The sequence below is a fragment of the Eubalaena glacialis genome, chromosome 13, assembly GCF_028564815.1.
Source record: "Eubalaena glacialis isolate mEubGla1 chromosome 13, mEubGla1.1.hap2.+ XY, whole genome shotgun sequence".
NCBI lineage: Eukaryota > Metazoa > Chordata > Mammalia > Artiodactyla > Balaenidae > Eubalaena > Eubalaena glacialis.
Window position 1 is genome coordinate 80,383,779 of NC_083728.1, and position 12,171 is coordinate 80,395,949.

The following is a 12,171-nucleotide window of genomic DNA, read 5'->3' on the forward strand; positions in this document are numbered from 1 at the left end:
AGATGCTAATAAATATTTTAATATTTCATCTTGGCTTTTAGTCTCAAGCATTTTTTTTTTTGAACAAGTCATTTTCTCTTATTTGGATAAAGCAGTGTCTCTTACCAGTCTTTTGGAAAATTAAATGAAACTGTGTGGTGAAGAACTAGGAAGTCTCCACATCAGGAATTTATTAGCTTTTCTTAGACTGTTTGTTGATTTAGTTAATATTATTGATTGTTGATCTTCAAATAAACCATATGCCTTTTAAGTAAATTTCAAGGCAAAGTCTTGTTTTCTTTTGGATAGTTACTAGTCAGAATTCTCCAGAGAAACAGAGTCAACAGGATGCTGTTTGGGTGTGTGTATATATATATAGAGAGATAGATTGATAGAGTGAGATTGGCTTAAGGAATTGGATCATGTAATCGTGCAGGTTTGGCCAATCAAAAAGATAGATAAAAATAATCCATTGGGGTAGACCAGCAGGCTAGAAATTTAAGGAAGAATTGCAGTTCAGATGCAGAGGCAGTCTGCTGGCAGAATTCCTTCTTGCTTGGGGGAGGTCAGCCTTTGTTCTTTTAAGGCTTTCAGTTGATTGGGTGAGGCCCACCCACATTAGAGAGGGCAGTCTGCTTTACTCAAAGCCCACTGACTTAAACGTTAATCTCATCCAAAAGACACCTTCACGGCAACATCCAGAATAATGTTTGACCAAATATCTGGGCACCATGGCCCAGCCAAGTTGACACATAAAATGAACCATCCCTGGTAATAATATCAGAAGCAGGGAAGTGCCAGTAATTTTATATTTAGAGTCTAATCAGTTTGTTTTGGTTTAGTGCCTAAAGAGTCAGTTGAACCCTTAAATAATGGGGTGATGGCTGAAGATGTGTTTCCTGGACATCTGGGAATCTCCCTGAATAAACTGTGTCCCAGGGGATTTGTATGGGAGGAAGCAGCCCTGAGGAGTAGACATTCATTTTTCCATTCTGAGATGTCCTTGATACAGAATGACAATCTGAGTTTTGACGGTAATTTTTCTGACAGGAGTATTTTTGCAAGTGCACTTTAAATGGAAATAAGAGATGAATAAATCATGAGGCTGCCTTTCTTCATGTTAATAACGTGTTAGGTGAGGTCGGTGAACACATAGTTTTTGTTGTCTGCCTAGCTTGTTGGAGGGTGCAGAAAGGTGTGCCTGGTTAGTAACCTTGTGCTTGCCTTTTTTTTTTTTAATATTTATTTTTATTTATTATTTATTTATTTATGCTGTGCTGGGTCTTAGTTGCGGCACGCAAGATCTTTAGTTGCAGCATGCGGACTTCTTAGTTGAGGCATGTGGACTCCTAGTTGCAGCATGCATGCGGGATCTAGTTCCCCGACCAGGGATCGAACTCGGGCTCCCCCCGCCCCCCACATTGGAAGGGCAGAGTCTTACCCACTGGACCACCAGGGAAATCCCACCTTGTGCTTGCTTTAATCAGTAGGCATCTCAGATGGTTTGTCTTTAGGTATCCATGGCGTAAGAGACAAAAGAGTTTTAAAACATATATATATATATATTGTCTTGTAGGGGGAGGACAGATACAGGATTGCAGGGAGAAAGAAAGAGCATGTCTGTGAACAAGTGAATCCTCAGTAGGGGTGAGAATGCCTAAGGGGGTGAGGATGACCCCCAAACATTCAACAACTGCCATTCATTTCATCCTTAAAAACAGCTTTAATAGAGTATCTACTTTGCCCTTGTAAGTCTCACAAAGGATTCTTTTTGCATACCTTAATTAATTGACTTGACAAAATGTTACCATGTCAGCAAATCATGTCTTTATATAATCAACAGTAAATTTTCTAGAAAGGTTTCCAAATTGGAACTGGTTGATATTTGTACACCGACACTCTTCAGGGTACCAAAGCAGTTTTTCTTTAAAGTAGTAGTAGAAAACAGGTGTATATTTGAAGGTGTGATAGGCAGTAGACAGGTCGGCACATGGGCATAAAGGAGCTCTCATTCATTATATTTTCACTAAGATGAGAACTTCCTTAGTTTCCAGTTTTTGGATGGTGGTGACTATTTGTTAATGCTTTTTACTTTATTCTGTGCTTAATCAAGACATTACTTTTTTGAAAATCTGTCTCATTGCTGTAATAACCAAAGCAAATCCTGCTGTGAAACTATAGTATTAGAAAAGGAAAAAAAAAAAACCTAATTACCAAAGGATGAAATACATTAATTTGTAAGAATCCAAAGTTCTTCTGGAAAACTGGGGTGGTCTATGATACAAAAATGTTAATTTTTTTCTTTTTATTATAACTTTGGCAAAATGATAGAATTTTAATATTTCAGAGTATTAGTTATGTTTTCTATGTTCTATGGCTCTTGGCAGAAAGTAATCTGGTGTTCAAATTGTTGGTTGTTTTCTGTGGGCATTCAACTTGGCAGTGAGATTTTATAACTTCACTCAGTCTTTATCAGTGGTTATAATCTAAAGTTTTCTTTTTTAATGAACCTGAATTCCTCCTGCAATCAGTGAAATTTCTATGTTCTATCTTTTATTCATCCTTAAGGGTATAAATAAAACAGGTCACCCTCCTTTCTGGATAGTCAGCTTCAGGGTGAGGATGGTGAGACTCATACAAGTCACTCTACCTCTTCTGAGCCGAGTACCATCACCTGGATGCAGCTCTGACACACATCCTACTTCTGGATGCTAAAGATGCAGGAATGTAACTCTAGATTTCATATCAGCCCCTGGTGGAGAGTCTATTTTTTTTTCCTAGTTCCACATTTATTCCTTTTTTAAAATTTAGAGTGCTTTATTTTTACCCTTTAATATACCATGGTTATCTTTCCTTACTAATAACGTGAATTGATCTGATTTCTGTTTTTTAAATTATTATTTATTTATTTATTTTTGGCTGCGTTGGGTCTTCTTTGCTGCACTCGGGCTTTCTCTAGTTGCGGTGAGCGGGGGCTACTCTTTGTTGCCGTGCGCGGGCTTCTCACTGCGGTGGCTTCTCTTGTTGCGGAGCACGGGCTCTAGGCGCGCGGGCTTCAGTAGTTGTGGCACGCGGGCTCTAGAGCGCAGGCTCAGTAGTTGTGGCACATGGGCTTAGTTGCTCCGCGGCATGTGGGATCTTCCCGGACCAGGGCTCGAACCCGTGTCCCCTGCATTGGCAGGCGGATTCTTAACCACTGCACCACCAGGGAAGCCCTGATTTCTTTTTTAATCTAAACTTCTTAAAAAATTGTATTATGAAAATGTCCAAGTATACACAAAATAGAATGGCACAATAAACCCTCATATCCTTTTCTCCCCTATTTAAAAATTGTCAAAATTTTGCCATACTTACTTCTCTATCTCCCCTTTTTTCTTTGCTGAAGTAATTAAGACAAATCCCAAGTATCACATTTGCCTTCAAACTTCAATATGAATCTCTTTTAAACATTAGATTTTTTTCATAAACACAATATCATTATCACAGCTAATAAAATTATTTTTTTTAACATGACTGTTTTCTTCCAAGTTTACTGAGGTACAATTGACATATAGCATTGTGTAAGTTTAAGGTGTACAACATGACAATTTGATACATAGACAGACTGTGAAATAATTACCACAGTATGATTAGTTCCATTTCCTTCTTAGTTTGTCATTTTCTGGGTATCTCCACTTTAGCCTTTCCTTAGAGGTCACTCATTAATAATTTCCCTTACTCTAGCTTGGAGTCCTGTTTTACAGGGTGCTTTCCTAGCCCATGATGATCACCCGCTCTCTCCTGTGGGTCTGGTTCAGTCATTTGATGATCGTATTTTTGTGTAGGATGAGACTTGTTTTGGGTACACAGAGGTTGTTTTTGCCTCTGAGTGTCCAGCTTTAGCTGAGTGGCCAGCCTTGAGCACATTTTGAAGATATACTCATCTTTTAAACATTTCCTTTTCATGCATCTATTCTCAATCCCAAGGGCAATCATTGTCTTTTCAGTTATTTCATTGATCATTAAACCAGCTTTCTTCCCATGACTTTTATTAGCTTTCCCTTTATATGCATGCAAAATTAACTTTACATTGATTAGAAGTAGGTCAGAATTACAGTGCAATTCGGCCTTTTTTCAAAATGCTCACTGCCCCCCCTCTAAATACCACCATGGCAGGGAGAAATAGTTTTCAGAGAATGGAGTTCAGGTTTCTTTAGCTCAGCTTCCCATCAGTTCAGCTGACATCAACTGAGTGAACACTCTTTGTGAGGAATGTCCTTGGTGCTGAAGGTGCAAAGGTGAAGATGACATCGTTTGTTGCTAGATGTTTTTATCTATAGTTTAAGCTAGAAGTGAAGTAATGCGAAAAATAAAGGGTCTCCAACAGATGGTCCTCAGGAACGAGGTGTGCTAAGGTACACATCCAAAAGGAATGTCGGGGAGGCAGGGAAGAGAACACCACCTGCTAATTGTTTTCCGAAGCTTATTTATGAAATAAACATCATAGTAGAAGTGGCTGTATCAAAGATATATTATATATGACTTTCAGCCAGGAGGGGTTCTTAGGAACATCTTTGGCCAGGAACTATATTGTTATTTGAGAAGAAAGAAGAAAATGTTTTATTTCTGATTGGTCCAATCTTTGGAAAGAGGAATACTCACACATATCAATTATACCTCAATTTAAAAAAAGGCATAAGAAAGTATTCAGAATAGAGGGGGGGTTAATCAACCTCCCCCCCAAAAAACCCCAAAGAAATAGGAATACTCTACGTTGAACCTTATATCATTTTAAAAATATTTATTTATTTATTTTTGGCTGCGTTGTGTCTTCGTTGCTGCGCGTGGGCTTTCTCTGGTTGCGGCGAGCGGGGGCTACTCTTCGTTGTGGTGCACGGGCTTCTCATTGAGGTGGCTTCTCTGGTTGTGCAGCACGAGCTCTAGGCGCGCGGGCTTCAGTAGTTGTGGCACGCAGGCTCAGTAGTTGTGGCTCGCGGGGTCGAGAGCGCAGGCTCAGTAGTTGTGGCGCACGGGCCTAGTTGCTCCGTGGCATGTGGGATCTTCCCGGACCAGGGCTTGAACCCGTGTCCCCTGTGTTGGCAGGCAGATTCCTAACCACTGCACCACCAGGGAAGCCCGAACCTTATATCATTTTTATTTCTGGGTTATTCAGCTTATTGCTATGACCTTAGGATAAAAATTCTGGAATCTTAAGTTTCTGCTTTGGCATCTTTCAGTGAGATGAGGTGTGCTTCCTAGTTAATATGATGACTGTAGTGACTGTTCAGGATCAGGAAGCTGTTCAGGCTAAGAGAAATGTCACAAAACTTGCTTAAGAAAAAGCAAAAACAAAGAAAACTTAACAAACGACAACAAAAAAAACTCCAAACCAAAAAACAAAAACAAAAACAACAACAAAAAAACAAAACCAAAGCAGAGTTTAGAGGTGAAAGGGATAAGGTTTAGGGAAACATGAAGTGAACAGACTCTGTGTGTGTGAGTGAGAGAGAGACAGAGACAGAGAGACAGACACACACATAGTGGGAAATAGCCCTATAGATTTGCTACTGAAATGTAGCGTCTGCTGTTGCCTGGGCTGTCCTCCTGCTCCAGGACTGCTTTCCATTAGAAATTTGGAGGATGTCTTATTTTCTGACATATTTCTTTGAGGACAGTGAAAGACAGCATGAGGTTGAGTCCCTGAGGGCCTTGTTTTTGGGGGAGCACTGTAATCGCCTCTGACAGTGAGCATGAAATAGAAATGTGCTTCTTGAAGGAGAGAACCAAGGTTTTACCTATTCTCAGTGCCTTACTTTTGAGAAAATTAGGATAATTTTAAAATCCCAGAATTATTCTTTTAAAAGGCTTATCCACAGGCTTTTTTTGGTATTGGTTTTTGTTTGTTTTTGTAGTGGTCTGATATTTATTAGCTGTAGCTCTCAGAGAAGATGGCAGTTGATCTCTTTGCCTTTAAGTTTTCCTCATTCTTCCCTGGTAGTGTCCTTTGTTGGTCCCTCTTCCTTTCCTCAGATATGTGATTGCGTAGACTTCAGTCCTTGGTCCTCTTCTCTAACTGCCCTTCTTGCCTTGGTAATCTGCTTCGGGCCCTTGGATAGAAATACCATCCATTTCGCAAAAATGTTTATTTCCACCTAGGCCTTTCTCCCAGAATCCAAACTTGAATGTTGGACACACATTCAGCTATCTAACAGACATATTAAACTTCATGTGTCCAAAATTGAACACATGGTATCTACCTCCACCCCCTTTCCCACCCCCCCAATACTTGTTACCCCCATGTTACCCCTAAGGCTTTCTTACCGCCAACTTGTCTCAATTGATGGTGACTCTTGCTTAGGCCAAAAACTTTATAGAAATCATTGACACCTCTCTGTCTCTCATAACCTACATCCAATCCATTAGAAAATCCTTCAAACATACCTTCAAAATAGAGCCTTTGACTATACCTTTGACATAGGCCCAGCTGATAAGCCCTTCTTGCCACCTCCACTGCCACCACCTTGGTCCAAGCCACCAACATTTCTTGCTTAGATTATGTAATATCCTTGTGGCAGGTTAGCCTCTCTGCTTGCCCCTCTGTTCTCAACATAGCACCCAACGTGATCCACCCTTCTTAGGCCACCCTTCTCAAAACCCTGCCATGGCCATCCATGTTACTCAGATTCCATGGACATGTCAGCATCTTCCCTGCTGTCTCAGGGGTGGGGGAGGGGAGGCAGGAGAGGCAGGCAGGCACACTCGGTGTGACTTTATGTAAATACGTAGTAATTTCTGTCTGACTTTTTTGCTTTTTCATTTCTCTAAAAGCGTTTCTATATGGTACCAATCCTTCTTCCACCACTTGCTTTAGTTTCAGTGCCCGTATCATAGGAGGGTCCATGTCGTAAAAGAAGTCAAAAGCAGTCTTGAATAATCGAACGCTTCTGAGATTGCCTCGTGTCCATTTGGCTTCTGGCACTGCTTCTTCTCTGTCTTCTTCCTCGTCGTCTGGCACTGGTTAGGAAGCGCGCATCTCCATGCAGTCATCTTCTGTTCGCTCCTTTGGTGTGGTGTCTGCTAGCTCTTGAATTTCTCCAAGACCCATATCTTGAAGCCCCACCTTTTTTTGTTGTTGTTGTTAACTATATCCACAATCTCTTTGGTGATTTCCTTGATTGGCTCTGTCGTAAATCCTATGAAGTCATGCCCAACAAATGGACACAGCTTTCTGTAGCAGGAATTTATTGTTTTTGGCTTGATGGCTTTCACACATTTTTCTAGAACAAGGATGGCATCTTCAGTGGTGTAATCCTTTCAGACTTTCCTAATGTTCTGTCTGTCAGGGATCTGACAGTCCTTTCCATAGAGTACCATGTGTAATGAGCCTTAAAGGTCCTTCTGACCCCCTGATCTAGAGGCTGAATTAGAGATGTTGTGTTTGGGGGCAAGGAGACCACTTTGACGCCTTTGCTGTTGAACTCATGGGGTCTGGATGGCCAGGGGCATTGTCCAATATCAAAAGAACTTTAAAAGACAGTCCCTTACCAGCAAGGTACTTCCTGACTTCAGGGGCAAAGCATCCATGGAATCAGTCCAGAAAAAGTGTTCTCATTGTCCAGGCCTTCTTTTTGTACAACCAAAAGACTGGCAGCTGGTGTTTATCTTTTCCCTCCAAGGCTCAGGGGTTAGCAGCTTTATAGAGAAGGGCAGTTGTGATCGTAAACCCTGCTGCATTTGCACAGAACGGTAGAGTTAGCCTACCCCTTCCTGCCGTAAATCCTGGTGCTGGCTTCTCTTCCTTACTAATAAATGTCCTTTGAGGCTTTTTTTTTGCACCCCAGAATAGAGCAGTTTTGACTACATTAAAAACCCATTCCGGCAGATATCCTTTCTTCTCAATGATTTTCTTTGCTGGGAATTCCTTTGCTGCCTCTTGGTTGGCAGAAGCTGCTTCTCCTGTTACCTTGACATGTTAAAAACCAAACCTCTTTCTAAAATCATCAAACCATCCTTTGCTGGCATTACATTCTCAAGCTTTAGATCCCTCACCTTCCTTTTGCTTTAAGTTGTCATATAATGACTTTGCCTTTTGACTCATATTCGTCTATAGGTACGCCTTTTTTATAACAATCCTGCACCCACATAAAAGCTGCATTTTCAATATGAGATACAAAGGCATTTCGCAAAAAGTGCAAGGTTTTCACGCCTGCTGGTGTAGCTGCAGCGACAGCTTCATGAATTTCCTTTTTTTTTTTTTAACAATGGTCCTTACACTGGACTCATTTATCTTGAAGTGGCAGGCAACGGCAGCTGCAGATCTGAATCTGCGGTACATATCAAGCCATTCACCCTTTTCTTGTCATCTGATGATTTTTCTCTGCTTCTTGGGAGCACTTCCAGCATCACTAGTGGCACATCGTGTGGGTCCTGTGGTGTTATTTCAAGGTTCATGGTATTGCACAAACATCATGAAATCTACGAGAGAACTGCGAGAGATTGCCTTTTACTGCAATTTGCAATTGACTGGAGAGATGAACTGCTCACGTGGAGATTGATGAGCCTCACGTGGTGTGGCGTTTCAAGCAGATACTTGCAACACTTGCGCTCAGCGTGGTAGCAACAGGAGATCCTAGGCAATTATTACCGAGGTACAGTCGGTACTACGGTTAATTTTGTGCAGTTATGATTTAATACTGCATCTTTACGTTTGTTTACATTTCTCTGGACTGGGAATGGTACCGTGTGTGGTCCTTAAGTGTTTGTGTGAGTATGTTTTGATACATTTTAACTTTTTAAAAATTTATGTGTATTTGGGACTTCCCTGGCAGTCCAGTGGTTAAGACTCCGAGCTCCCAAGGTTCGATCCCTGGTCGGGGAAGATCCTGCATGCCACGTGGCTGGCCAAAAAAAAAAAAAATTTATGTGTATTTTATGGTAGTAAATGATAAAATAGACAAATCTACATATATTTTATGCATTCGGGATATACCTAAGTTTTTCTTAAATTTTCTGGATATTTCTATGCTGTGGGGTGCATCTGCTAGTTTTTTCAAATTGTCACATATCTCCAAAAAATTTTCCAGTATGTGTGTGTGTGTATACAAATATATACACACACACACACACACACACACAGATATATATAAAAATCCACATATATGTGGGCCTGCACAGTTCCAGCCCTTGTTGTTCAAAGGTCAACTGTATGTTGAATTGAATGGAATTACCATTTTATTTAAAATAATGGAAATAATTGAATTTCTATTTCAATTCATGAAATAATTACTATAATAAAAATAAGATTTTTTTGAATGCTTATGTGCTGGGCCTGGTACCAGGCCTGTTATTTCATGTGGCTTATTTCGTTGAATTCTTATAACTGTGTGCATGTGAAATCCCTATCTTATAGATTAGGGAATGGGTGTAGGGAGGGGTGAGTGGCTTGACCCAGGACACAAACCAGCCTAGTGGTAGAGCAAGAATTTGGACCTGATGTGTCTGACTTCCAGTGGTTAGGGCCCAGCCAGTGCTCAGTCATTCTGCTTTCTGAGATTTAGGTTAATTTTGCAGTTCCGATTAAATCTGCCCAATCTACTCATCTTCTCCTGGGGAGATTAAAGTTACTGATTTTTTTTTTTTTTTTAACAAAAAGGAAATTTTATACTTAATGCTGAGTTGTCTTGGCAACACAGACTGAGTTACGGATCAAGTTTTATTTAAAACCTTGATTCACTTAAGATATTAGATTTCAATAACTTAAAAAATTATTCATCCCCCCAATACTGACATGAAATACATTCTTAGAATTGCAGTTAGGTAGTCATAAAAGAAGATAAAAGCTGCCACTTTTAGATTGTTCTGATTTTAGCATGCATTATCTTGGTTTGATGTCTTGGGTATTTACTTGCCCTTGCTTATTTCCAAGTAGATTGTGTGTGTGTGCCTGTGTGTGTGTGTAAAATAAAGTCACTTCCTGGAAACTAAAGCACAAGCAAGCAGTGAAAGCTAACTTTATTTTCACCAGATTTGTTGTTGTTGTTGTTCTTTAAGGTGAAGTGACTGGGATTTAATCATTTTAAGAAACCAGGATAAAGGTGATGAGAAGAAAAAGTCCTTAATGAATGTTTTTGTGTGTGTGCTAGGCCCTCTTCTAAAGCTTTTCCATGCATTATCTCATTTAATTCTAAGAAACATTCTTTGGGGGTAAGTGCTGCTTACAGTCAAGAAAACTACTTTTCAGAGATGGCTCATAAATGACTCAGAGGGAATATGAACATGTTTCCTCCCACCTCCAATCTCGGTGAGGAATCTGTATCCTTTAGAGAGAATGGGTTCTTCAAAAAGAAACTAGAGATAATGGATAGAAATATCTGAAGTAAAGGAGATATGTTTTTATTTGCCTTTTTAAGCAATTTCCAAGTCTTTCAAACTCTGTGTTAGATTGAGGGACTTTCTAGCATGCTTTCTATTTTTTTTTTTTCATGCATGCTTTCCTACAGTACCTCGAGTCTAGAGCAGTGCTGCTCAACCCATCCTGGCCACTCTAATCACATGGGGAGCATTTAAAAAATACGGATGTCTCAGGCTCTCATCCCTAGGGATTGCGATTTAATTGGCTTGGGATACTGCCTGGACACTGGGATTTTTTAAAGTTCTTTGGGTTATTTCTCAACGTCTAACTGGGGTCGAGAACCAGTGGTGTGTGGCAGTGGTTCCCCAAACTTGTCTGCATGTTGGGATCACCTGGGGAGCTTCAAAAGCTCCTGATGCCTCTGCCCCTTCCCCAGAGATGATGATTTCATTGGTCCGTGCTGTGGCCTGGAATTTGGAACGTTGACAATTCCAAGGTGATTCTAGTTTGCATATAAGTTTGGGGGCCTCTGGTTTATGCAGTGGTTTTTCACTTTGGCTGCACATTAGAATCACCTGAGGAACTTTTAAAGCTCCTGTTATTCTGGCTTGCATCCATTCCAGTTAAACAGAATCTTTGGCAGTGGACCTAGGCCGCCGTAGTTTACGATACTCTCCAGGTGATTCCAACATGAAGCCAAAGGTGAGAACTGCAGGCTGCTTTTTCTCTCCTCTGTTCTTTTGGACCGACTGCGTTTAGTTTCTCAGTTCAAAATACTTGAGGAATGAAGGCGGCAATGATTGGTATAGGAGAGGCTTTCCTTATGCAGCCATACTGAGTTCATTGTCTTAGACCAACATGAAAGAATGCAGAGCTAAGCAAATTATGGAAAGTAATACATTCTGTGTTCCAAATAATTAGCTAATAACAAAGTTAGTTTTGCCTGCTTGTATTGATGTAGTTTAATTAGTACTAAAACCAAGGATGAGATTGCTGATATAATAATTCTAGGCTTTTTTTTTTTTTTCTGGTTTAATAATGTTAGGGTTGCCCCCCGCCCCCAGGCTCTTGTTTTGTATTATTTGGCTGGTATCAAAAGCAATTTTGCCCTCTAAAATCAAAGAACCATTAAGAAAAATTTTAAAAATTTTAATTAAGAAAAATAAAAGTGATGTCCTCTATCTGTGCCTTATTGAGCTTGTTCCTTTCCACCATGTTCTCCAGGAGTGCCAGGTGTCAGAGAGGAACGCTTTGAGGAAGGAATGACAGTAAAGCACTGTGCATTATCCCTTGTGGGAGAACCCATCATGTACCCAGAAATCAACAGGTTTTTGAAGCTACTCCACGAGTGTAAAATCTCCAGTTTCCTGGTCACAAATGCACAGTTCCCTGCGGAAATCAGGTGAGTGGTCCAGCTTGTTAAGATACTTCTGCTTGACTCTGTGTTTGACTGAAAAGTAAAACTAACAGGCATTAATATATTCAGAAAGGATTTACTGATTACTAAGTACATACAAATGTTGGCTTTGAGGGAACAGAGCTCCTGCTTTTAAAAATCCATTCTATCGGGGAAGATAACATTAGTTTAAGAAATAGAGGCACAAATAAATTACTGGAGGAATTCAAAAGAGAAAGCAATTTTTTTTTAGATGAGAGAAGCAGGGTAAAACTTCTCAGAAAAGGCTTCATTAAATTTGGATCTTAAAATATGTCTGGGATGGGTACTTGGGGAGATAGGAAACTGTAGATTTTTAATAAGAACTGTCCGAGAAAGATACAGAGTTGGGGTATTTGGGATACCATTATGTAAATATAGTTGATTAGGACCACAGAGTGTGCGAAAGAGACTGGCAGCTGGAACG

The 12,171-nt window shown here is 40.2% G+C and overlaps 1 protein-coding gene across 4 annotated transcripts in view; it reads left to right on the forward strand.

Moving 5' to 3' along the window:
* The window catches only part of LOC133103452 (S-adenosyl-L-methionine-dependent tRNA 4-demethylwyosine synthase TYW1), a 216,153-nt gene that overhangs the window by 69,553 nt on the left and 134,429 nt on the right, over positions 1-12,171 (forward strand). For all 4 annotated transcript variants that reach the window (XM_061208851.1, XM_061208852.1, XM_061208850.1 and 1 more), the window contains one exon: positions 11,534-11,711. In XM_061208851.1, coding sequence (XP_061064834.1) covers positions 11,534-11,711 — 178 coding nt within the window. The remainder of the gene's footprint in view (positions 1-11,533; positions 11,712-12,171) is intronic.